At 56.2% G+C, this 25,114-nt stretch overlaps 3 protein-coding genes and 1 long non-coding RNA gene across 28 annotated transcripts in view; 2 read left to right on the top strand and 2 right to left on the bottom strand.

The window, feature by feature from the left end:
* Positions 1-3,982, bottom strand: part of NARF (nuclear prelamin A recognition factor) — a 29,165-nt gene extending 25,183 nt beyond the window's left edge. The window contains exons 1-2 of one of the 9 annotated variants that reach the window (XR_010153170.1): positions 3,335-3,974; positions 2,090-2,170 (exon numbers count right to left, since the gene is read on the bottom strand). Coding sequence is in view for 2 of the 9 variants with exons in the window: in XM_016930987.4 (XP_016786476.1) it covers positions 2,090-2,170; positions 3,335-3,361 (108 nt within the window). In the remaining 7 variants the exon portion in view is untranslated. Of the gene's footprint in view, positions 1-2,089; positions 2,171-2,319 lie in introns of all 9 variants that reach the window. The other 8 variants (XR_010153171.1, XM_016930987.4, XM_063799459.1 and 5 more) reach the window with 8 other exon arrangements.
* Positions 3,646-9,320, top strand: LOC134808915 (uncharacterized). The gene is made up of 2 exons (XR_010153172.1): positions 3,646-4,725; positions 8,202-9,320. It is a non-coding gene; the product is annotated as an uncharacterized LOC134808915 (long non-coding RNA).
* Positions 9,321-11,717: 2,397 nt separating this feature from the next.
* Positions 11,718-19,068, top strand: CYBC1 (cytochrome b-245 chaperone 1). 6 transcript variants are annotated; one of them, XM_063799465.1, is made up of 9 exons: positions 11,739-12,146; positions 13,035-13,084; positions 13,223-13,345; positions 14,331-14,372; positions 14,951-15,024; positions 15,687-15,783; positions 17,077-17,221; positions 17,544-17,706; positions 17,750-19,068. In XM_063799465.1, exons 3-8 carry the CDS (start codon positions 13,261-13,263, stop codon positions 17,662-17,664), a joined length of 564 nt encoding a protein of 187 aa, XP_063655535.1. In that variant the 5' UTR covers positions 11,739-12,146; positions 13,035-13,084; positions 13,223-13,260; the 3' UTR covers positions 17,665-17,706; positions 17,750-19,068. The 6 variants fall into 6 exon arrangements, with proteins under 6 accessions (XP_063655533.1, XP_063655535.1, XP_063655536.1 ...); XM_063799467.1 differs by having other exon boundaries at positions 11,745-12,035; XM_063799468.1 differs by having other exon boundaries at positions 11,751-11,982.
* Positions 19,066-25,114, bottom strand: part of HEXD (hexosaminidase D) — a 24,148-nt gene continuing 18,099 nt past the window's right edge. For 6 of the 12 annotated variants that reach the window (XM_024350777.3, XM_063799456.1, XM_063799455.1 and 3 more), the window contains 7 exons: positions 25,027-25,098; positions 24,406-24,601; positions 22,035-22,117; positions 20,671-20,749; positions 20,480-20,581; positions 19,823-19,912; positions 19,066-19,535 (listed from right to left, as the gene is read on the bottom strand). In XM_024350777.3, the coding sequence (XP_024206545.1) occupies positions 19,328-19,535; positions 19,823-19,912; positions 20,480-20,581; positions 20,671-20,749; positions 22,035-22,117; positions 24,406-24,601; positions 25,027-25,098 (830 nt within the window). In that variant the 3' untranslated portion in view covers positions 19,066-19,327. Of the gene's footprint in view, positions 19,536-19,822; positions 19,969-20,479; positions 20,750-21,413; positions 22,118-24,405; positions 24,602-25,026; positions 25,099-25,114 lie in introns of those variants that run through there. The other 6 variants (XM_024350776.3, XM_063799453.1, XM_063799451.1 and 3 more) reach the window with 4 other exon arrangements.

Here is a 25,114-nt window from a genome sequence, read left to right as displayed (position 1 = left end):
CGCCCGCTTAGGCTGTGTACACACGTTATCTCATCCTCACCACAGTCCTGGGAGGGAAGTAACCCTACTCCCCAGGCCTCTGATAAGGAAACGAGGCTCACAGGGCTTAGATATCTGTCTACAACGACACAACCAGAGGGCAGGTGAGGGAGGCCCCTGGGGCTGGCCACTCAGGCGCACTGGCCCCAGCTGCCTCCAGGGCTCCAATGCACCCTACCTCTCTTCTGCCTGTGGCCAGCTCTTTGGCTGCTTGTCTCAGGCCCTGTTGCTCCCTAAGCCCCACAGTCCCCACAGCACTGGCACACAGGGCAACTGGGAGAACACCTGTCAGATTAAACATGTCAGGACTACTAAACTTAAGGAAAAAATATGCTTCTGCCATATTGCCAACTCTCCATTTATAAACTGGTACTAGTACTTTCTAAGGGTAAACTGACCTTAACCTCTCCCAAAACCCTTCACTCAGTAAAACAGGGATAATGGCCAGGCTTACATGTAATGTTTCTTCTGGGCGTGAAATGAGACTGCATGTAAAATGACATTCTTTTTTTTGAGATGGAGTCTCGCTCTGTCACCCCGGCTGGAGTGCAGTGGCGTGATCTCGGCTCATCGCAACCTCCACCTCCCAGGTTCAAGCAATTCTCCTGCCTCAGGCTCCTGAGTAGCTGGGATTACAGGCATGCACCACCATGCCCAGCTAATTTTGTATTTTTAGTAGAGATGGGGTTTATCTATGTTGGTCAGGCTGATCTTGAACTCCTGACCTCAGGTGATCCACCCACCTCGGCCTCCCAAAGTGTTGGGATTACAGGTGTGAGCCACCATGCCTGGCCGTAAAATCACATTCTTGAGAGCCAGGCTCAGGTTATGTATCCAATAAACAGAGACCATAGCTACTAGCTAAGGGGAATTTAAAAACAAGAACTGAATTAGAAAAGAGGCCAGGCACAGTGGCTCACGCCTGTAATCCCAGCACTTTGGGAGGCCGAGGCAGGAGGATCACTTGAGCCCAGGAGTTCAAGACCAATCTGGGCAACATAGTGGAACTCCATCTCTACAAAAAAATAAAAATAAAAATAAATTAGCTGAGCATGGTGGTGCATACCTGTAGTCCCAGCTACTAGGGAGGCTGAGGCAGGAGAATCACTTGAGCCTCGGAGGTCAAGGCTGCAGTGAGCCATACAGTGAGCTACTGCACTCCAGCCTGGGTGACAGTGAGACCCTGTCTCAAAAGGGGAAAAAAAAATTAAAAGAAGAAATCCAGTATTACACCGCGTTTTCTTTGTTCCCAATGCAGTGTGTTTTGGTGTAGTGTGTTCTGAGAAGACAGGCCTTGTGCCACTGATGGACTGTCTCACACATGTCTTTATTAGCCCCTTCAAGTTTATTTCAGTCTTGGAGACGGAGTCTTACTCTGTTGCCCAGGCTGGAGTGCAGTGGCGCGATCTTGGCTCACTGCAAGTTCCGCCTCCCAGGTTCACGCCTTTCTCCTGGCTCAGCCTCCCGAGTAGCTGGGACTACAGGCGCCCCCCACCACGCTCGGCTAATTTTTTGCATTTTTAGTAGAGATGAGGTTTCACTGTGTTAGCCAGGATGGTCTCAATCTCCTGATCTCATGATCCGCCTGCCTCGGCCTCCCAAAGTTCTGGGATTACAGGCATGAGCCACCACGCCCGGCCTATTTCAGTCTTTTTTTTGGGACAGAGTCTCACTCTGTTGCCCAGGCTGGAGTACAGTGGTACAATCTCAGCTCACTGCAACCTCTGTCTTCCAGGGTCAAGCGATTCTCCTGCCTCAGCCTCCTGAGTAGCTGGGATTACAGGCGTACACCACCATACCTGGATAATTTTTGTATTTTTAGCACAGATAAGGTTTCACCATGTTGGCCAGGTTGGTTTCAAACTCCTGACCTCAAGTGATCCGTCCACCTCGGCCTCCCAAAGTGCTGGGATTCCAGGCGTGAGCCACCATGCCCGCGTACTTCAGTCTTCTTTAAAGCAGTGATGTGCACGGTGCTGTGAGCCCCCAAAGAGAAAAACAGCAGCAGTAGTTTACTCTGGGCTGATACAAAACTGAAAAATCTACTTGCCTCTCCATTTTCCTGGGCTGGACTCGGTGCATCGGCTGACACATTCTCTTGGTCATCAGTTTTTGTTTTCTTACTACATTCCTTAAAAAAGGAAAGGAACATTATTAATGAACTTTTACTTCGTCTCCCTTAAGAAAATGTGCACATTCTGACCAATGAAGCTCATGTATTTCTATCCTTTCTTTTAGTTTATTTATTTATTTATTTTTTAGACGGAGTCTCGCTCTCACCCAGGCTGGAGTGCAGGGGCGCAATCTCGGCTCACTGCAGCCTCCACCTCCCGGGTTCAAGCGATTCTCCTGCCTCGGCCTCCTGAGTAGCTGGGATTACAGGTGTGCGCCACCACGCCCAGCTAATTTTATATTTTTAGTAGAGACGGGGTTTCGCCATGTTGGCCACGATGGTCTTGAACTGCTGACCTCAGGTGATCCACCCGCCTCGGCCTCCCCTCCCAAGGTGCTGGGATAACAGGCTTGAGCCACCGTGCCTGGCCTTCTATCCTTCTAACCCTTCTAGTGAAACAGGTACTTAAGGACACACACACATCTCCATTGTTTGCAATAATGAAAAAGCAGAAGCAACTGTAGCCTTCCCCCCACAGGCGAATTCCCCTGGACACAGGTGTACTTAGAATAGGACGCAGCCACCACCGGGGATGAACGACCCATGGAATGTTAGGAAGCCTCCTGCCACGGCGTCACGCGCAGAAGTGCCAGCCACAGAGCAGCATCCACAGGAGCCCATTCCGGCAATAAGAGCTACAAAACCCCCCTGCATGCGCTGCGCGGTTGTTGCCATGGCCTGGAGACAAGCGCGGAAGGCGCCGGTCAGCAGCCGTCACCCGCTTCCGCCCCTGCACCGGCTGCTCGGTGACCCTCAGAGGGGCAGGTCCGAAAACGCCTAAAACCCCCTCGAAACGCTTCTGATCATTCCCGCCACGACCGCTGTTTACTCGGACTGTGGTGCGCGGCACGAGAGGCTCGGTCTCCGTTCGTTTCCGCGCTTCGCGGGCGTGGGAAAGATGGACAAGTTCAGGGAGAACCGCGAAGACCGAACCCGCCCTGCAGAGCGCAGCGGACCCCGTGCCGGCCGCCTCCACGCCGAGCGGGCCCAGGGTGCCGAGGCCGGGGGCGCCTTGAAGAGCCCTGAAGCAAGCGAGCGGCGGGCCCGGACCGCCAACCTCGGCCGCCCAGAGCCCCACAGGACAGGCACCAGGCGCGCGCCTCCCCGGCCCGCGGCGCTCACCTTGCGCGTGCAGTGCTCACACTTCATCTGGAGCGCGGCGGGCGGGAGGCCGGGCGCCTCAGCCTGAGGGAAGCACCGGGAGACTGGGACACCACTGCCCGCCGCCCGCGGCCCTTTGTTGTCCTCCCCCGACGCGGCCTCACCCCCAACGGCCGCGCTCGGCCAATGAGAGCACCGGGAGAGGACAAGCCGCACCCCTGGGCCAATAGGATTCCCCACCCTTACGGCTTTGCCTAGGCCAATGACAGTGTTGGGAAGGGGCGGGCCAGGCCCCAGAGCCAATCGGAGCGCGCGGGGCGGAGCGCAGCCTCACTCCAGGTACGGCGCCGCGGGGACCGGGTCCTTGCGCCGGTTTCCGCTTCTCGTGGGTCCTGCGGCGGCGGCGGCGGCCAAGCGGCGTTCACCAGGGAGTCGGTGAGCGCGCGGACTGTCCCGAGGCCAAGCTGGGGCCGTTCCAGGGTGCTCGGTCCGGTGGTCCCGGGGCCTGGAGGCCCCTGGGCCCGCGGAGGCCGCGGCCGGGCTCTGTCAGCCAGCTCGGCGTTGGACACTCGCCTTACTCGCGGCTCCTAACGGGGCGGGCCGGGGGCACAGCCCTCGTCCGCCGCCATTGCCACTTGACGTCGTGTCACGTAGGCTCGGCGGAGTAGCAGCGCGCATGCGCGGCTTGCCTGTCAGTAACCACGTGATGGACCCGGAAGCCCGAGGGCAGATGCTGAATGATGGCCCTTTGACATTTGCGTGTGTTCACTGTGGATAGTTTTACCAAGTACATTGATTTGGGCCCTTACAGCTTACAAAGTAAAGATAACACTTACTCCTCCAAGAAATTGATTTCAGCTAAGCAAAACATTGATACAGGGCTATAATGGAAGTGTTGGACTCATAAACGTTTTATGAAATCAGTGTGTGTGTATTACAGAAATCAGAAATGAGAAGTAAGAACATGCCTGGGAGAGTGTGACATAAGAAAAATAACTTGTAGGCGTATTTAACAGACAGCAGCAGTTCTCAGGATTCCCCATGTTAGAGCCTTCCTTCCTGTCCTCTGAGAAATGAAAATGAAATCCAAAGACCCCCAACTGACTACACGAACCGCCTACTGGCTAAGGAGATCCCAGGGTTGCCTTGAAGGCAGTTCTCAGCCATGACAGATGGGAGGTGAGACACCTGTTATTAAGGCCAACCGTTGGCTAACTACCATTAGGTTTTCTTGGCTAAGAGCTTAACGGAAACCAGCGCTTTCGAAAGACTCCACCGCTGATAACAACCCTCTCGTGCAGTTTCGGCCCAATTGACCAGTATTCCTTACTGATAAGAGATACTGACCATGGAGTGGTTCTGGTGAGATGACATGACCCTCGTGAAGGGGCCTGAAGCTTCATTGTGCTTGTGTATGTTTCTCTCTTCAAAAATATTCATGACTTCTCCTGTACCTTGATAAATATGTATATTTACACACTTCTCCTCATAGATTCCTGTTCCCTTTGCCCCTCCCTGGAAGTGTCTGTTTCTGGCTTCTGGCCAGAGGCAGTGCTTCCCTGTCTGTCAGAATGGCCACCCTGCAGGCTGAAACCCTTTATGAGAAGTAAAGCTCTCCTTTCCAGATTTATGAATCTCATCATTCTTCAGCTTGCCATTGCCCATCGGGTTCTTCCTGTCCACTGCACAGACAAAAAGTCAATTCATCAAGATTGCAGCAGGCCAGGAAAAGAGTTTAATTGACACCTGGCAGGCCACACAGGAGACAGTTACTACTCAAATCAGTCTCTCCAAAGGCTCAGCAGTTAGGAGTTTGTTTTTTGTTTTTTTTGTTTGTTTGTTTTTGAGACGGAGTCTCACTCTGTCACCCAGGTTGGAGTGCAGTGGCACAATCTCGACTCACTACAACCTCCACCTCCCAGGTTCAAGCGATTCTCCTAGCTCAGCCTCCTAAGTAGCTGGGACTACAGGCACACGCCACCACGCCTGGCTAATTTTTGTATTTTTTAGTAGAGATGGGGTTTCACCATAATGGCCAGGCTGGTCTTGAACTCCTGACCTTGTGATCCGCCTGCCTCGGCCTCCCAAAGTGCTGGGATTACAGGCATGAGCCACCACGCCTGGCCGCAGTTAGGGTTTTTATGGACAATTTGGTGGGCAGGGGGCTAGGGAATGGATACTGCTGATTGGGAATGAAATCAAAAGCGTGTGTGGAAAACGGTCCTCAAGCACTGAGTCTGCCTCTGGGTGGGGCCACAGAAACCAGTTGAGTCCTGAGTCGCAGGTTGGGGTGGGTTCACTCTGAAAAACATCTCAAAAAGCCATTCTTAGGTCCTGCAATACTGATATTATCTATAGTGCAATTCGGGAAGTTGCAAGTTTTGTGACCTCTGGCCACGTGAGTCCTGAGCAGTGAGGGACTGTAGAAACCAGGCCTGCATTTCAGCAGAGTTCAGGCCACTCCCACAATCCTAACCTTGTGGCCTTTCACTAGCTTTACAAAGGCAATTTCAGCCCCAGAAGTGGGAGGTGATCGTTTTAGGAAGGGACTATTATCATCCTTCTTTCAAGGTTAAACTGTAAATTCCTCCCAAAGCTCCCAAAAGAACAACCAAGGACAGCTTGGATGTCTGAAGGAAGACGGAATTAACTGTGTGAAATTTCTCTGTCTTTTTTTTTTTGAGACAGGGTCTCACTCTGTCACCCAGGCTGGAGTGCAGTGGCGTGATCACAGCTCACTGCAGCCTCAACCTCCTTGGATCAAGTAATCCTTCCACCTCAGCCCCGCGGGGTAGCTGGGACTACAGGCTCACACCACTGTGCATGGCTAAGTTTTAAATTTTTTGTAGATACAGGGTCTCCCCATGTTGCCCAGGCTGTTCTTGAATTCCTGGGCCCAAGTGATCCACCTCAGCCTCCCAAAGTGCTGGGATTACAGGTGTGAGCCACTGCACCCAGCCTCTATCACTGCCTTAATCTTTGCAAAGGCAGTTTCAAGTTGACACTTCAAAGTTGAGGCCAGGCATGGTGGCTCATGCCTGTAATCCCAGCACTTTGGGAGGCCGAGGCAGGCGGATCAGTTGAGGTCAGGAGTTTGACACCAGCCTGGCCAACATGCTGAAACCCCATCTCTACTAAGAATACAAAAATTAGCCAGGCATGGTGGTGTGTGCCTGTAATCACAGCTACTTGGGAGGCTGAGGCAGGAGAATCGCTTGAACCTAGGAGGTGGAGGTTGCAGTGAGCCGAGATCGCACTCCAGCCTGGGCGACAGAGTGAGACTTCATCTCAAAAAAAAAAAAATTCTTATTTATAGTTTTCATTTTGTATAGCTTTTTACAAATGCAACAATGAAATTCTGGAAGTCTTAACCCTCTAGATTACTCAAATTCAAGTCAGCATCTCTCAGAAAATATCTCCCCTCAACTTCAGCTTAGATAAAAGGATAATTTTAGGTTGTCATTTGTATAGCTTTTTTGTTAATGTTTTACAAACATAACTGGCCAGGTGTGGTGGCTCACGCCTGTAATCCCAGCACTTTGGGAGGCCGAGGCAGGTGGATCAGTTGAGGTCAGGAGTTTGACACCAGCCTGGCCAACATGCTGAAACCCCATCTCTACTAAGAATACAAAAATTAGCCAGGCATGGTGGTGTGTGCCTGTAATCACAGCTACTTGGGAGGCTGAGGCAGGAGAATCGCTTGAACCTAGGAGGTGGAGGTTGCAGTGAGCCGAGATCGCACTCCAGCCTGGGCGACAGAGTGAGACTTCATCTCAAAAAAAAAAAAAAAAATTCTTATTTATAGTTTTCATTTTGTATAGCTTTTTACAAATGCAACAATGAAATTCTGGAAGTCTTAACCCTCTAGATTACTCAAATTCAAGTCAGCATCTCTCAGAAAATATCTCCCCTCAACTTCAGCTTAGATAAAAGGATAATTTTAGGTTGTCATTTGTATAGCTTTTTTGTTAATGTTTTACAAACATAACTGGCCAGGTGTGGTGGCTCACGCCTGTAATCCCAGCACTTTGGGAGGCTGAGGTGGGTGGATCACCTGAGGTCAGGTGTTTGAGACCAGCCTGGTCAACATGGTGAAACCCCATCTCTACTAATAATAGAAAAATTTGCTGTGTGTGATAGTGGGTGCCTGTAATCACAGCTACTCAGGAAGCTGAGGCAGGAGAATCACTTGAACCTGGGAGGCAGAGGTTGCAGTGAGCCAGCACCATGCCATTGCACTCCAGCCTGGGCAACAAGAGCAAAACTCCATCTCTAAAATACAAAAAAAAAAATGAAATAAAAACATAAGTGTAATATGGTTGAAAGAACAAATTACGGCCGGGTGTGTTGGCTCATGCGTGCAATCCCAGAATTTGGGAGGCCAAGGTGGGAGGATTGCCTGAGCTCAGGAGTTCGCGACCGGCCTGGACAACATGGTGAAACCCCATCTCTAATAAAATACAAAAAATTAGTTGGGCATGGTGGCCCGCACCTGTAGTCCCAGCTACTCAGGAGACTGAGGCAGGAGAATTGCTTGAACCTGGGAGGCAGAGGCTGCAGTGAGCCGAGATTGCACGACTGTAGTCTGGGCAACAGGGCGAGACTCCGTCTCAAAAAAAAAAAAAAAAAAAGAACAAATTATAATCACTTAATTTTTTTTTATCAAATAGCCAATGTCCAGTTTTCCCCATTGTCTCATATTTTTTTACAGTTTGTTTAAATCAGGATCTAAATAAGGTCTAGTATGTTCTAATAGTCTATGTTACAATTGGTTCATATGTTTCTTAAGTCTCTTTTTCTATGAACTTACGGAAGACATTGAAAAGTCTCTCTTTAAAAATAAAAACTTGTTCTCCCTCTCCCTCTCCTCTCTTCTCTCTTCCCACAGTCTCCCTCTGTTGCCGAGGCTGGACTGTACTGCCGTGATCTCGGCTTGCTGTAACCTCCCTGCCTCGGGCTGCCATGATTCTCCTGCCTCAGCCTGCCGAGTGCCTGGGATTGCAGGCACGCGCCGCCACGCCTGACTGGTTTTTGTATTTTTGGTGGAGACGGGGTTTTGCCGTGTTGGCCGGGCTGGTCTCCAGCTCCTGACCTTGAGTGATCTGCCCGCCTCGGCCTCCCGAGGTGCTGGGATTGCAGACGGAGTCTCACTCACTCAATGCTGCCCAGGCTGGAGTGCAGTGGCGTGATCTCGGCTCACTACAACCTCCACCTCCCAGCTGCCTGCCTTGGCCTCCCAAAGTGCTAAGATTACAGCCTCTGCCCAGCCGCCACCCCGTCTAGGAAGTGAGGAGCGTCTCTGCCCGGCCGCCACCCCGTCTGGGAAGTGAGGAGAGCCTCTGCCCGGCCGCCACCCCGTCTGGGAAGTGAGGAGAGCCTCTGCCCAGCCGCCACCCCTTCTCAGATGTGAGGAGCGCCTCTGCTCGGCCGCCCCATCTGGGAGCCTTTCTGCAGGTGTACTCAACAGCTCCGGGGAGACAGTGACCATCGAGAATGGGCCATGATGACGATGGCAGTTTTGTCGAAAAGGAAAGGGGGAAATGTGGGGAAAAGAAAGAGAGATCAGATTGTTACTGTGTCTGTGTAGAAAGAAGCAGACCAAGGAGACACCATTTTGTTCTGTACTAAGAAAAATTATTCTGCCTTGGGATGCTGTTAATCTATGACCTTACCCCCAACCCCGTGCTCTCTGAAACCTGTGCTGTGTCAACTCAGGGTTAAATGGATTAAGGGTGGTGCAAGATGTGCTTTGTTAAACAGATGCTTGAAGGCAGCATGTTCGTTAAGAGTCACCACCACTCCCTAATCTCAAGTACCCAGGGACACAAACACTGCGGAAGGCCGCAGGGACCTCTGCCTAGGAAAACCAGAGACCTTTGTTCACTTGTTTATCTGCTGACCTTCCCTCCACTATTGTCCTATGACCCTGCCACATCCCCCTCTCTGAGAAACACCCAGGAATGATCAATAAATACTAAAATAAATAAATAAATCAATAAAATAAAAACTTGATTTTGACATAACTTGAGGCCTACTTAGAAGTGGCAGAGTTCAAGCTGGGCATGATGGCTCATGCCTGTAATCCCAGCACTTTGGGCAGCCAAGGCAGGTGGATCATCTGAAGTCAGGGGTTTGAGACCAGCCTCGCCAGCATGGCAAAAGCCTCTCTCTACTAAAAATAAAAAAATTAGCTGGACGTGGTGGTGTGTGCCTGTAGTCTCAGCTACTTGAGAGGCTGAGGCAGGAGAATTGCTTGAACCCAGGAGGCGGAGGTTGCAATGAGCTGAGATGGTGCCACTGCACCCCAGCCTGGGCGACAGAGTGGGACTTTGTCCAGAGGGAAAAAAAAAAAAAAAGTTGCAGAGTTCCTGATCTTAAAGTTGTTGACATTTTTTAAATTTGTAGGTTCTATCCATATCCTTCTCTTTGTATATATCATTTAAAAAATCAGGTCACTTGCCTGTAGGATTTCCCATGTTGTCAAAAAGAGTCAAACTGTAAAATATTTTAAGAGATTCTGAACCAAATATGAGTGACCAAGGGCCAGCGACACAGCCCTTAGGAGATCCTAAGAACACGTACCCAAGGTGGTTAGGCTACATACATTTTTGGAAGACATAAGACATTAGTCAATACACGTAGATGTACATTGGTTTGGTTCAGAAAGGTGGGGTAACTTGAAGCGGGGGGGCTTCCAGGTCATAGGTAGATTCAAAGATTTTCTATCTGGCAATTGGTTGAAAAGGTTAAGTTACTGTCTAAAGACCTAGAATCAACAGAAGGGAGTTTTTAGGTTAAGATAAGGGTTTGTGGAGACCAAGATTTCCATTAAGCAGAGGAAGTCTCCAGGTAGCAGGCTTCAGAGAGAATAGATTGTAAGTGCTTCTTATCAGAGTTCTCCCTGAAGCAGGAAAAAGACCTGGAAAGGAACGGGGATTCGCTACAGAATGTAGATTTTCCTCACAAGGGACAGCTTTGCAGGGCTATTTCAAAATAAGTCGAAGAAATTTAATGTGAGGTAAAGTACTTCCATTTCTTCCAAGGCTTCCTATCTGTCATGTAGTCCTATAGGAGAGTCAGGCTGGAATTTGGCGTCATTGCTACAGCGTCTACTTTGTCAACTTCAAGATCTGTTTTTGTTTTGTTTTGTTATTTTTTATTGAGATGGAGTCTCACTCTGTTGCCCAGGCTGGAGAGCAGTGGCACGATCTCGGCTCACTGCAAGCTCTGCCTCCCGGGTTCACGCCATTCTCCTGCCTCAGCCTCCCGAGTAGCTGGGACTACGAGCACCCGCCACCACGCCCAGCTAATTTTTTTGTGTTTTTAGTAGAGATGAGGTTTCACTGTGTTAGCCAGGATGGTCTCAATCTCCTGACCTCGTGATCTGCCCACCTTGGCCTCCCAAAGTGCTGGGATTACAGGCGTGAGCCACCGCACCTGGCCACCTCAAGATCTGTTTTAATGTGAATGCTGGTCAGCTGTGTGCCTGAATTCCAAAAGGGAGGAGGGAGTGAGGTATGTCTGTCTCCCCCTTCCCATCACTGCCTGAGCTAGTTTTTCAGGATAACTTGGGAATGCTCTTGGCCAAGCGGAGGGGTCCATTCAGATGGTTGAGGTTTCGAATTGCTGACTGTGTCCTTGTAGAATCCTTTAGTACAGTCTTGTCTTCCACATTTCCAGTAATTCACTCTAGAAGCTTGTTCACATTCAGGTTAAATTTTTTCTGGCAAGACTACTTCATAGTGGTGTGTACTTCTGATATCTAACTGACCTTTTTGCGATGTTAATTAGCAGTCATTGATGACATTGCCTAGGTCCGTTAATTCATAGGGTGATGTTTTAATCCTACTGTTTCTTCTTCATTTATTAGCGGGAAAACTTCTATAATGAGAAATTCTTCTCATGCAGTATTTGGTTACTCTGCTGTAAATTTCATAAAGGCAGGACAAATGCTTGATGCTTTCCTTTTATTAACCAGGCCACAAACTGGGGTGAGCTTGCCAGCATCCTCCAAAAGTGAACAGAGTTAAAAAATACATTATTATGAATTACAGACTGGAGCATCTGAGGATTTTAAATTCACTCGAATTACTGTTCTTATTCATGCTCAAATCTTCTTCTTTTTTGGCAATGAGAACCGCTTCAGTTTCGCTTCTATGTTAGCAAGACGTTCATAGTCCTTGGTAAGTTCTTTGCTGTCGGATACGTTTCCCCGCACGTTTCTTTTTTTCAAGAAAAGTGGCTTCTTTAGCAGGAACCACCCGCCTCCTCCTGCGGCTCCGCCCGGATCCCGGAAATCCGCTCGGCTCCGCCCCATCCAGGAAATGCTTGCGGCCCCGCCCCAATCCCGTAAGCGCGCGCGGCCCCGCCCCAATCCCGGAAGTGCGTGCGGCCCCGCCCCCGAAAGTCGGCTCGGCTCCGCTCCAATCCCGGAAGTGCGCGCGGCCCCGCCCCCGCCGGTTCGCGTCTCTCTGCTGCGGCGCGGGGACCGCTGTGCTCTCGGTAGGCGGCTGGGCTGGGTGGGCTCCGCACTTCCTTCCAGCTCCGTGCCGCGCGTCCCGGCACCCTTAGGCCCACTCCGGGAGGGGTCTGCGTCCTGGGCCCGCCTGCCGGCTGTTCCGTGTCCCGCCGTGCCCGTCGCGGGCGGCCTCGCGCCTGTTCCGCTGCAGGTTGGCCCCGGCGGCGGGAGCGCCCCCGATCCGGACAAAGAAACGAGCGCTCGGTGCGACCAGCGGCGCGGGCGGCTTTGCCAGCGCGCGTGTGCTTGTGTCCGCGAGTGTGCGTGTGTGTGTGCATTTGGATGTGGAATGCCGGGTGTTTCGGGAGCAATGAGGTAACTCAGGCCCGGGAGGGAGCCCAGTCATATACCAGCATCTAGGATTGGTTTGTGTGATTTGAACCCACTATTTTTTATTTTTTTGAGACACGGTGTCACTCTGTCACCCAGGTTGGAGTCCAGTGGCACGATTTCTGCTCACTGCAGCCTCCACCTCCCGGCCTCAGGTGATCCTCCCAGCTCAGCCTCCTGAATAACTAGGACCACAGGCGTACACCACCACACCGGGCTGTTTTATATATTTTCTGTGGAGACAGGGTTTCATCACGTTGCCCCGGCTGGTCTTGAACTCCGTGACTCAAACAATCCGCACGCCTAGTCCTCCCAAAGTGCTGAGATTACAGGCCTGAGCCACCGCGCCCAGCCTGAACCTCCTACTTAATGTCAGAAATTTGATTTGACTTCACAGGGAAAGCCCTGAGAAACTACCAGAACGGGGTCCCTGGGGCCAGTGTTGGGAGCGTACGGTGAAGGGGCAGGGCTGCTGCGCCCGTGCGGAACTCCCCTGTGGAAGATTAGCCCGTTTGGTGACTCGTCGGTTCTGGCCGCTTTGGGACCCTCTACTGTGCAGTCTGAACTTTCAGCAGGTGGAGGAGGGCAGAGAGAGAGCTGAGATTGTTGGTCCATGCCAGTGCGAGAGCCAGTACGGCCGGAAGCCATGATGGGACTTTCAGTTCCTTTCTTGGTGGAGGCCAGCACAGGGGAGAGGGGGTGCCCATAGATGCTAGAAGCTTAAAGGCTGCTGGGGGCTAGCGGCCTCAAGACATAAGGTTTCCAGACAGGACGGGGCAGGTGGTGATGCAGCTGTAGCTCGTGAGTCTGAGCGGGAAACAGCCCCCGCACAGTCGGTGTCGCTGTGAACGGAAAAGGGCCTTCCTTACACAGGAAACGGGGTCTCTGGGGGATCCAGTGACGTGCCCGACCACAGAGACCAGGTGAGACTGGCTGATGGTGTCTGGGGCTGCAGGTGACTTAGTTGGGGGACCTGCTCTTGGCCTCCAGACTGGGCCTGATGGCGTGGGCGCCTGCCTGTGTGCAGGCCCAAGGGCTCAGCTGCCTCTGTCTGTCCCCAGACCCCTCCTCCTGTAGAGAGTGGTGCTGCCCTCTCGGGATGTACCTGCAGGTGGAGACCCGCACCAGCTCCCGCCTCCATCTGAAGAGGGCTCCAGGCATCCGGTCCTGGTCCCTGCTGGTTGGTAAGGCTCTCCACGTCCCTCCCCAGAACCCCAAAACCGGAAGCCTGACTTTCAAAAAGGATGAAAATGAAACAAAATATTTTCTCTTTTTTCTATTACCTTGAAATCTAATGGCTATTTTGTTTCTTCGTATCCATTCAAATTCTATCTGGTGTACTTGGTTTTACAGATAATGCATGTCTGTTTTGTCCCCTTTTAATCACTAACACCCAGAGTATTTAATATACTCTATGAGCTTTTCTGAGGTCACCATATTTTCCTTTGTACTTGTTTTGAACCACGTGATGGGTGATCGTGGGTTCCCATGTCTCCTCTTCCCTGGTCCTCAGACCTCTTCATAGGACTCACAGTCCACTTAGCCTCCTGTCCTCCATCCCTACCCACCAGTAGGGTCCTGTACCCTTGGGGACAGCTGCACTTGTGTTGACGGGACACCGTGTGAGGAGTGGTGCTGGCTGTACCTCAGCAGCTGGGGCCCACCTTTTTTGTGACACGCCACAGCCTCCTGTGTGTTTTGCATGACACGCTCGCTGTGTTGTAATTTCTTTGTGCACAGTCTTCAGGCCTCACCACGTGCTACTGGAGTAACACCCGTGTCAGTTATGGAGCCTCACACAGCAGATGTGTCTAGTAAATACTGTGAATAGTGTATACTGTGTTTTGCTTTTGTTTTCTTTAGTAATGAGGTCTCGTTATGTTGCCCAGGCTGGTCTCAAACTCCTGAGCTCAAGCGATCTTCCTTCCTCGGCCTCCCAGGGAGCTGGGATTACAAGTGTGTGATACTACGCCCAGCTATACTGCATTAGTGAACCAACTTCCTGGCTGTTTCCCCTACTCTGAACCTGGTGGTCTGTAACCCCTGACCACAGCTGTTCCTACAGTGGGAAGGGCCTGCTCATCAGGGGCTGTGGCTCCTGGTCCCGCTGCACCGGGGAGGTGGGGTCTTACCGGGATCAATAGGCAGGCAGTCACTTTCTCTTCATAGGAATCTTGTCGATTGGCCTGGCTGCTGCCTACTACAGCGGAGGTAAAGCACCCCCCGCCCCACCCCCCCATGACTGTCTCAGCTGTTTGGAAAACAGAGAAAAGAAGGAAAAACTGTCATTTGTGACTGTCCATGGGGCGGCCTTTAGGATTGGCACCTCTGCCCCTTGATTGCTGGCGGGCACCGCGCCCTCCACGCGCTGCTGTTCTTCCGCACGCCCATCCTGCCCAGCACTCAGCCCACATTTCACTTCTTAAGTCTTCTGTGTTTTTGGGTCATCAAATATTCCCGGAGAGATGCTCTTGAGGATCTGGCTAAGATCCATCTGTGGGATGAGGTGTACTTCCCACCCTGCCACCATCACTGGGCCTGCCCAGACGGGCAGAGGCCCTGTGCGCCCCACCTGCCTCTCTCACGTGGACTCTGGGGGTCAGAGCTGGGTGGGGTGTGTCGCGTGTGGGTCCTGAGTGGCCAGGGCAGGGTCAGCAGCACAGGAAGCTGCCCAGGGGGTCCTTGCAAGCGTGGGCTCTGGCCAGCGTCTGGGGGAGGCTGTGCTAGGCGGGGCCTCCCGTGGGCATGTCCCTGGAGCTCACAGGCTGGCGCCCTATGCCCATCTCCAGATAGCCTGGGCTGGAAGCTCTTCTACGTCACAGGCTGCCTGTTTGTGGCTGTGCAGAACTTGGAGGACTGGGAGGTAAGGCCGGCTCGGGTGCGGGACAGAGTCCAGGGCTGTTCAGCTCCTGGGTTTTTTGCAATGGGAATGAAAGGAAGAGGAAGGGCCCTGGGTGGCCTAGCGCCTCCCCGTCCTGAAGCGTTGGTCCCTGCTTGGAGGTCTCCGTTCATCAGGACATGGCCCCTGCACTCATCTGGGACCGTTCTTGACCAAGGAATCCCCCGAAGGCATTTTTCTCTTAGAAGCTCTCCATGACTGTCTTCACCAAAGTGCTTTCTTCCCAGAGTTGCCACAATGGGATGCGAGTCAGCTTTCCCCGTGGCCGGCCCTCCCACCTCGGAGCCCCTCATGAGTCCTTTCAGCCTGGCCCAGTGCTGCCCTCTGACCTCCATGCCCTCGTTTGCTGGTTCCACTGCCTCCCTGCGCTTGTTTTGCCTGCAGGGTGGAGCAAGCGCCTGCTGCACCTGCCCACCTCTCCATTTCCCAACAGGAGTCGGGTTGGCTGCAGATATCCGGCTCTGACAGAGCAGCACCTGTGGCTTCAGGGGTTTGGGTTCTGACTGGGAGGGGCCCCAGCCCCCCTTCTTGAGTGTCCACCCTGGTGAGGGTGGGGGTGAGGTCCCAGCGGCCACGGGGCCCCCGTTCCTGGAGGTTCATGGTGGTCAGTGCATGTCGGTTTCCAGGAAGCCATCTTCGACAAGAGCACAGGGAAGGTTGTTTTGAAGACGTTCAGCCTCTACAAGAAGCTGCTGACTCTTTTCAGAGCTGGCCACGACCAGGGTGAGTCGTGGGGAGCATGGGGACATGGGACACAGTGGGCCACAGAGGCGGCGCACTTGGGCGTCTGGGTGACCCACGGGGCCTAGAGGGGGGCCTGGAAGTGCCTTTGGTCCAAGCTCACCTGCTTGGTGACCAGGGTTGTGTCCTGCCCGCTGGAAGCAGGATCCCACGGATACGCCCCACCTGCTCACCTGCTCAGTGGGGTCCTAGAGCCTCCTGGGTTCTTTAGAGGTTTGGCCCCTGGGGAGAGTGGGAGGAGCAGGGGTCTGGAGGAGCAAAGGTCTGGCAGAGCAGGGGTCTGAGGAGCAGGGGTCTGGCCCACCCGGGCTCGGGCAGCCTCTGTTTAGCTGCATTCTCCCGCCTGCCTGGCAGCCACTTGTCCGCAGGTGCAGTCTGGCCCCAGTGGCAGGTCACAGGACGGGGCAGGGAGAGCCATGGCAGCCCGTGGGCGCTCTGGAGTGGGGGTCTGGAGTGGGGCCACCTGGCTTCTTGCGGGCCTTGGCGCTGCTCCAGCTTTCCTGTGGGTTCTACTGGGCCTGCAGTAGGGGCTGGATGGTCCGAGGAACTCCCCACCCTTGAGCCTGGGTGCTGGCCCAGCTGTGGTCAGTACCAGTTTCCTGTAGATGCTGCTGCACAGACAGAGAGAGGCCCCGGGGTCTGGCCGCCCATGCATAGCCCCAGAGGGGACAGATTCTGGCGACCAGAGTTGCTGGGCAGTCTTGGGTTTAGTGCCGCAATGCTGCACTTCTGACAGGCTGCTTCCTGGATCCCTGCAGGGACCTGGCCAGGGCATTGGCCCCAGGTCACCTGTGGCTTTGGGGAGAGCAGTTGCAGGGCTGGCCTGGGCTGTGGGAGGCAGCTGTGCCGTTTTCTGACAGCCATTGGGACCGCCCCAGTACCCGAAGAGGTGGCTGCCCTGAGTTGCCACGGGAAACTGCAGGGTGGCCCTGGCTCAGCAGCCAACCTTGGGGAGACCTGGAGGAACAGTGCAGTGTAAGGATGGCGGCCTCGCACTGAGCGGGTCCCCGCAGTCGGCACTCCCAGGAGAACCAGCAGGCTGTGCATGTGGCCCGCCAGCCTGCACCGCGGGCACGTCCTTCCCACCCAGAGGACCCTGCACTGCCTTCAGGGCCACAGCAGTCCTCCGGGGCCCAGCCTCAGGCAGAAAACAGCAAATGCTTTTGCTGCCAACCAGGTGTGGCTGTCGCTTTCGATGGCGCCAGTGGCCCTGGTGCGACTGCCGGGCAGCATGTGTGGGCGGGGATGGCTCAGCCACTGACCGTCTCCCCGCAGTGGTGGTCCTGCTCCATGATGTCCGTGATGTGAGCGTGGAGGAGGAGAAGGTCCGGTACTTCGGGAAGGGCTACATGGTGGTGCTCCGGCTTGCGACGGGCTTCTCCCACCCCCTCACGCAGAGTGCAGTCATGGGCCACCGCAGGTAAGGCTGTGGGACTTTGATCTGGCCGGAGCTGCAGCCGTAGCAGGTCACTCCCGTTCCTGACCGCCCAGAGCTATGGGGCAGCTGGGAGAGGAGATGAGTTTGTGGACGGGACACAGAGGGGCCCACGGGAAGCGTGTGCAGGCTCAGGGGCAGCCCCACTGTGACTGGGAGGCTGGGAGCAGGCCAGGAAGTGCTGGGTCCAGTTTGGGAGCCCCAGGGTCTGCTGGAGGTAGGTGGTCGAGGAGGAGACTGCTGTGGGGTCTCACGGTGCCCTGTGCCGAGGTGACCTGACCTTCCTCCCGTTGCCGGCCTCGCCCAGTGATGTGGAAGCCATCGCCAAGCTCATCACCAGCTTCCTGGAGCTGCACTGCCTTGAGAGCCCCACAGAGCTGTCTCAGAGCAGCGACAGTGAGGCCGGTGACCCTGCAAGCCAGAGCTGACAGCCCCACTGTGCCTGAGCCCGTGCACCGCCCACAGGACCCGTGGCACATTCCCGGTGTGCCTGAGCCCGTGCACCGCCCACAGGACCCGTGGCACATTCCCGGTGTGCCTGAGCCCGTGCACCGCCCGCAGGACCCGTGGCACATTCCCGGTGTGCCTGAGCCCGTGCACCGCCCGCAGGACCCGTGGCACATTCCCGGTGTGCCTGAGCCCGTGCACCGCCCGCAGGATCCGTGGCACATTCCCGGTGTGCCTGAGCCTGTGCACCGCCCGCAGGACCCGTGGCCTTGGCTTCAGTCGGTGCCTCCAGCCGAGTTGGCCTATTGCCTGCTCATGCTGCTGCTTGCACACTGCATGAAACAGCAGGCCAGACCAGGACACCCAGACCTTCTCCATCGTGAGGCCTGGGCCTGCCTTTCTGCAGCCGGAGGTCTCGCCAGCCCTGGACTCCTGCTGTGGGCCACAGCAAGACCTCGGGTGAGTGGAGAGGCGGGGCCAGGCCGGGCCCTTGTGGGTGCTGATGCTGCATGTTGTCCCCAACACAGCGTCCTCTCCCTGGTGGACATCCCCAGCGGTCAGGTGCTTCCCCAAGGGCAGTGAGGGGTGAACATCCAGGGCCTACCTGGCTGTGCACGCTGCAGCCACACTGTGGAAGCTGCCCCTCCCCGAGGACCCGCCTCCCTTGCTGATGCCAGGATCTCGGCGCATAGACCACTCTGCCCCAGTGGTCGTCACAGAAAGGTCTCTCTGTTCCTCACACTCAGCCTCAGCATAAGCTGTGAGGCCAGAAAAAAGGTCAGCTCTTCTAGTATCGTGCAGTGCTTAAAAACTGGGAGCTCCGACCGGGCGCAGTGGTTCATGCCAGTAATCCCAGCACTTTCGGAGGCCGAGGTGGGAGGATTGCTTGAGGCCAGGAGTTCAAGACCAGCCTGGGCAACACAGCAAGCTCCTGTCTTTGTAAAAAAAACTAACCAAACAGGAAAAACTGGGAGATTTTCTGCAGAAATTGAGTTCCAGCCTCTCTCGAACCTGGGAAGACCTGGCAGGAGGGGCTCTCGGCTACAGACTTCTCCCCACCCCGTAGGAGCTGAACGCCAACCATCCTGACCCGCCAGTGCTCTTGGTCTCCTGAGTGCACCCAGGTCCTCCCAGGTGCGGTGTGCACCGAGCGCGCCTGGCCTGATGCCCTGGCCTGTGAGCTGGGGACTCCTGGGCCCTGTGAGCCCCTAGGTGGCAGGCCCAGGAATGGCTGGGTAGGACAGGGAACACCTTTGCCCCACGTCTGGCTGTGACCTCGGTGAAAGCCGACAGGAGAGAGATGGGACCCTCCTACTCAGCAGTGGCTGCCAGTCCCTCGTTGCAGGACATGGTCATCGTAACCATAAATAACCCTTCGCATGTCACCCGCAGCTTCCACTCTTTATTTCCAAAGAATCAGTGTCACACATGCAGATCACAAAGCGGGTCTCCCTGTGCTGCTTCCTTCTGTGTTTTCTAGTCTCTCCCCCAGGGGCTGCCCAGGGGCCTCAGGAACTGAGTGTGGGCAAGACACTGCCGGGCCAGAGGGCACGACGCCCACGTGGGCCCCTATTGCCCGGGCCATTTGGCAGCGCAGAGCCCCCCCCAGCCTCCAGCAGGAGCCCCCTGGCATGAGCTCTCCCCTCAGGGGTCCTGAGCAACGTCCCTGCCAGGGCTGGTGGGTGGCAGCGGGGGGGCAGACACCTCGCTGAGGTCCTGCAGCAGAGCTTGCAGCCGCTGCAGGCTGGGGTGCACGTTTTCCTCCAGCCACTCCTCCACGGCATCCGGGTAGAAAGCCAGCTGCAGGGCAGCCTCCAGCTCCTGCACGAGGGTGCTCCACTGCGCCAGGAGGCTGCAGGTGAGGGCGCCATGAACGCACAGTCTGCACACTCGGGACTTGCCCTCAGCCCCACGGTCAGTACTGCCCTGTGCCTCAGTTTACCTGTGAAATGGGGCTACTGACCCTACCTCATCAGCATGTCGGGAGGAACAAGTCGGTGACAGCTGCACATTTGAGACCAGAGGGCCTTTTACAACTAGGGGCTCACCCTTTGCTCTCTAGTTGAGGGACATGTCAGCAACAGCAGCAGTTCTCAGGGAACCCATGGCTGCACGGCCTGTAAGAGCCCAGGGCCTCACCTGAGCGCTGCGGGCTGGATGTGCTGAACCATGACCGGGTGGATGAGCTTCCGCTGGCGGTGGTAGGGGCTGAACCAGCCAGTGACATACCTGGGGCAAATCCACATAGGGGTGTGCCGGGGGCTACCAAGGCAGCCGTGGGGCGGCTTTGCAGTAATACAGAAAATGTTTAAGAATGGGGTTGACATTTCTAAGTCTTATGTCCCCCAGAAAGTCTTTGTGAAGGATGAGGCTGCCTCCTCCTGTGCCTGGGAGTGGGGGGACTTGTGAACCTGCCCCTACCCCCCTCACCCACACCTGCCTCCCACCCACACCTGCCCCATGCCTTCCCGCTTACCCGCACCTGCCCCTCAGCCGCACCTGCCCCTCACCCGCACCTGCCCCTCACCCGCACCTGCCCCATGCCTGCCTGCTCACCTGCACCTGCCCCTCACCCGCACCTGCCCCTCACCCGCACCTGCCCCTCACCCGCACCTGCCCCCTCACCCACACCTGCACGCTCACACCTGCCTGTTCACCCGCACCTGCCCCATGCCTGCCCGCTCACCTGCACCTGCCCCTCACCCGCACCTGCCTCCCACCCACACCTGCCCCCTCACCTGCACCCGCCCCATGCCTGCCCGCTCACCCACACCTGCCCCTAACCCACACGCTCACCTGTTGCCCTCCAGCAGCGCGTCCACAGAGCTGCGCAGATGGAGGCTGACTTGTGTGACAAGGGCAAGGATGTTGCTGCCAGGGAAAGAGCCGGCCCCCTCCCTGCGGAGAGCCCTGCTGAGAACAGCTGTCTCCACGGGTGGGGGAAGGGGAGGGGAAGAAGGGGACAGGGAGGGCTGCAGGGTGCTTGCCTAACAGGGTCCGTTATTTCCAGGCTGGAAATCCCGAGAAGGTTCTCCACTTTCGCTTTGACATCTTCATCAAATCCTCCTGAAATCACAAATGAGCGGGGCGGTTGGAGGGGCCTCTGGAGGAGGGGAGGGGGCTACATTGGGACCTGCAGGCCTAGGTACTGGGGCAGTGGGTGGGCGGCAATGGAGAGCCACTGGCCAGGCCCAGCCCCGCGTGTGCCGGCCCCAAGGGGACCTGGGGGCAAATGGGCCTGCTGCTTCTCTTTAAACACGTGAAATACGTTCCTTATTTTAAAAATCAGAAAACAGAAGTAAGACTGTGTTGCCAGCAGCAACACCCAGACAGCAAGTGGCTCTTCCTGCTGGGCACAGCTCAACCCACACAGGTGTCCAGGGCTCATGCAGAGTTTGCCACTGTGTTTTACACAATCGATGGAATATTCTAGAGCACCCAAAACAAACCCATGAGGCCTGCAGGCACCAGCGTGGACGAATCTCCGACTTGGTGTTCATGGAAATGCTTGCTGCAAGAGGCTGATGGCCAGAGGGCAGGAGGGAAGTGCCCCAGTCACAGGGGTGGCGGATGGGGCCGTGGGCAAGGGACACTGCAAATACTGTCAATATTAACACAGCTCTTTAGTGTGGGGCACATGGGTGTCTGTTTTTATTGTTTCTGCCCCTTTCTAAGCAGTTGAGAGTCAGCAACTGAGAAGTCAATCTGATCTCATTCTGCGTCCTCTCACCGGCCGTGTCCCCGTCCCTGGGCCACCGCGCCTGCGGGTCCCGCTCTCCGCGCGTCTCGGCCATTTTTCTTTCTGCGTCAGCACCACGCAGTCGCTAATTTCCTGTGTGGCCTGCGAGTTTCCACACACACAGCTCCTCTGGCCAAGCCCCCTGCCGACCCCGAGGGGTTCCCCGGTGCCTGCCCCTGCCTATGGGTCCCGCTGCTCCCTCAGGAGACCTGGAAGTGTGAGTGCTGGGTCCAGGGTGCGGGGCCTTCCAGGGCCGAGCACCTGAGCCCCACACCTGCTCAGCCAGGTGGGCAGGACGTGTGTGCAGCAAAGGTGGAGCCGCTCCCCACCTCCGACCTGCGTGCATTTCTGCGGATTCACTGTGTCTGAGGGGTGCTTCCCGCGTCACTCTCCAGCCTGCTTTGGGCTTAGGCCTGGAGACCCGGACACAGGCCCAGCCTGGGTGGACTTCAGGGCAGGTGGGTGGCTGAGCTGGGGCGGTGAGACCATCCTCCGACTGTGAGGACCACCACAGTCCAGCAGGGTGGTTGGAGCACTGGGTGCTTGGCCTCCTGCCCTCCGGGTCTTTCGGGGAGGGGCCGGTGGGGCTTGGGGTGGCCAGACCAGACATACCGCGTAGAAGCAACTGCAGGCAGGCGGCCAGGGACGGGACTCCTGCGGGCAGCAGCTCGCACAGCACAGAGTAGTGGTCGTACCTGGGTCCATGAGAGGGGCGCTCAGCTCCGCAGCCCGCCCCCAGCAGCCTGACGCAGGCGCCCTGACTTCGGACGTCCCTGCTGTTGTTCCAGGGCCTTAGGCTACATCAGCGCTGGGGGCAGCCCGACCCCCTCAACCCATGGGGCCCAGGGTTTCCAAGACAGGTTCTGTGCGGCAGGGCTCTCACGTCAACTCCGTTCTAGAAACCGGACAAGTGAAGAGCGTGGGGATTCCTTGCTGTGATGCTCTCCGGAGCCATGGGAACTCTGGGTGGACCTTGGGTGGGTGGCCGGTCGTTGTCCCTCCCCCCAGCACCTCTGGCCTCTGAGAAAAGGGCTCCTGCTTCTGGGGGCTGCCCTTGACGCCCCCCTCCTAGGGCCTCCGGGCCCCTCCTGCCCCACCCTCTCCCTCGGCTGCCTCCTGTCTGGCTGGTGGGGGTGGCAGCTTTTCCCCAAGGCCCCATGAGGAGGGCGAGAGATCAGGCGTGGCAGGCAGCAGGTCAGGGGCAGCATCTGTCCCAAGCGAGGGCTGGGGGGCCTTGGCCTGGCCTGGGCTTCCCACTGCTGGGTAGGGTGCCTCCACCTGCCCGTGCCTCAGTTTCTTCAGCTGTGAGGTGGGTGACAGACGCTGCTCCAGGTGTGAGCACAGGCGAAGGCTGGGCAATGCCTGACGCCACAGCCCCAGGCTCGCCTGAAGGATGCGCCGCTGCTCTGGGGGAGGAGGAGCCTCGCCCCGCTCTATGGACGATCCTGGTTTATGCAGACAGAGCTGTATCCCAATAGGACAGAGGGAACTATCTAGAAGCTTCTGCAGAGCCGCTGCCAGCTCCGGACATGCATGGTGGCTGTGAGCTGCCCCTCTAGCAGGCTGGCCCACCAGGCTCTGCGGTCCCCACCATGAAATTCTTGACTCCATCTCAATCTGAGCTTTGTGGGTGAGGGCACGGGGCCCCTGGTGGGTCTGGCCTCCAGCCGTTCGCCTGGCCCACATCACCTGCGCCACCTGCCCCCCAACCCTCTAACTTGAGACGAGACCCGAGGTCAGGACTTGGCCGGCGACCAGGGGTTCATCTTAGCTCTGCTTTTCACAGTGTCGTCAGGGGAGCAGGGGCCTGGGAGCGCCAGGGTGATGCCACGGAGGCCCAGCTCCTTCATGGGACTAACAAGGCCCATTCTTGCCAGGCAGGACCCACAGTCACAGGAGTTTTACAGCTGAGGAAGTGCTTAGATACCTGCAGGGGCCACTCCTACAACAGCCGACAGTCCTGGCATCCCCACACCCACAACAGCATGTGCCTTCTAGGTCACCAGAGTTAGGCTTCCATAGGCTACACACTGAAATGTCCAGGACAGTTTTCTTTAAATCATAGAGTAATACATTTTTTTTTTTTTTTTTTGAGACAGAGTTTTGCTCTGTCACCCAGGCTGGAGTGCAGCGGTGTGATCTTGGCTCACTGCAACCTCCGCCTCCTGGGTTCAAGTGATTCTCCTGCCTCAGCCTCCAGAGTAGCTAGGATCATAGGCGCGTGCCACCACGCCAGGCTAATTTTTGTATCTTTAGTAGAGATGGGGTTTCACCACGTTGGCCAGGCTGGTCACGAACTCCGGACCTCAGGTGATCCACCCGTCTCAGCCTCCCAGAGTGCTGGGATAACAGGCTTGAGCCACCGCACTCAGCCCCTAGAGTAATAAATTCTGTCACACTATTGGCCCACCCACAGGTAGCACAGCTTAGTGTTTACGTAGACAAGACCCTGATATGAGAAAAACGGAAAACAGAGCTGGGCACGCCTATGCTGGCCTTCTGAGGGCCCCACCTCTGTCACTGGGCACCTTTCGGTGACCCTCCCTCACTGCACTCGGCCTTGAATTCTTTCCTGTGTGAGACCCAAGAACCTTCTCATGGGGTCCGAATTGAGACGGCATTTCTAGCAACAGAGTGAAATCCTGAAAGAACCGAAACCCCTCCTCGTGCCACAAGCAAGACACACACACACACACACACACACACACACACACACACACAGCCTCAGGTACGGCGCACATGGGCAGCATGGGGGCTGGGGGCCACGTGTTCATGACCCTGAACACGGGAGCAGCGTCCCTCAGCGGCCGCTCTGGCCTGCAGGGCCCAACCCCACGTGGCTGTTTCTGCAGCTCCTCTTGGAGGCCCGGGCTGCTTCCCCTTTGACCAACCTGGGAAGGCCCTTGGCGGACGCTGGACAGGCCGACGTGGTGGCCACCAGAGCTGCCCTGGACCCTCTGAGGACAGAATGGCCAGGACTTACCTCTGCCAGCCGGTCAGGATGATGCCCTGCAGTGAGTCCGTGGGCCCGCTGCCCGCCACCTGCAGCCACTGCACATGGTTCCTGAGGTGGTGCTCAACAGGGGGCACGGCCTGGCTGGGCCCCGTGGCACCCTTGAAGGCACTGGCTGCCCACAGCCGCGGAAAGCCGCACCGCCGGTACTTCTGCATGAGGAGGACTGGGTGAGAAAGCAAACAGGTGAGTGGCTCCCGGGGAGGCGGCCAACACGGCCCCGGACACGCCTCCCAGGGCTGTACCCAGAGCTGACATGGGAGCCGCCTGAGACAGCCAGGCCCGGGTCTCAGTATAGGAGACTCCAGAGTGTATGTGGCCGGCCCGGGTCCCAGTCGGGGAGACTCCAGAGCGTACGTGGCCCCTGGTTCACCTGCTCACTAGGAAAACACTGGTGGAACAGGGAGGTGAGGCACCGGTGCACGGTGGCCGTCCCGAGGCGCCATGGGCTGGGGTCTGCCGGGGCTGTGCCCTGGCCTCTACCCGTGCAGGCTTCAGGCTGGGCAGTTCCGGCTGCAGGGTCACAGGGCCAGGGATGGCCTTCCCAGGCACATGGCCACAACAACACACCCCCCACAACTTGGCACTGACCCTTGCCGTGCACATCCAGGTCGGCCGTGTAGTCCCAGAGCACCGGCTCCACCAGCTGCGGCACCCCGGACGCTGCAGACAGAGTGGA

Source organism: Pan troglodytes, chromosome 19, assembly GCF_028858775.2.
Source record: "Pan troglodytes isolate AG18354 chromosome 19, NHGRI_mPanTro3-v2.0_pri, whole genome shotgun sequence".
In the NCBI taxonomy this organism is placed as follows: Eukaryota; Metazoa; Chordata; class Mammalia; order Primates; family Hominidae; genus Pan; species Pan troglodytes.
The sequence above is the reverse complement of the archived record's forward strand: the minus strand, read 5'-3'. Positions and strand labels throughout refer to the sequence as shown.

Coding starts and splice junctions, on each gene's coding strand:
- CYBC1 (XM_063799463.1), top strand. CDS start 13,261: ATGTACCTGCAGGTGGAGACCCGCACCAGCTCCCGCCTCCATCTGAAG. Junction 14,373..14,950: donor TGCTGCCTACTACAGCGGAG/GTAAAGCACCCC, acceptor GCCCATCTCCAG/ATAGCCTGGGCTGGAAGCTC. Junction 15,025..15,686: donor AGAACTTGGAGGACTGGGAG/GTAAGGCCGGCT, acceptor GTCGGTTTCCAG/GAAGCCATCTTCGACAAGAG.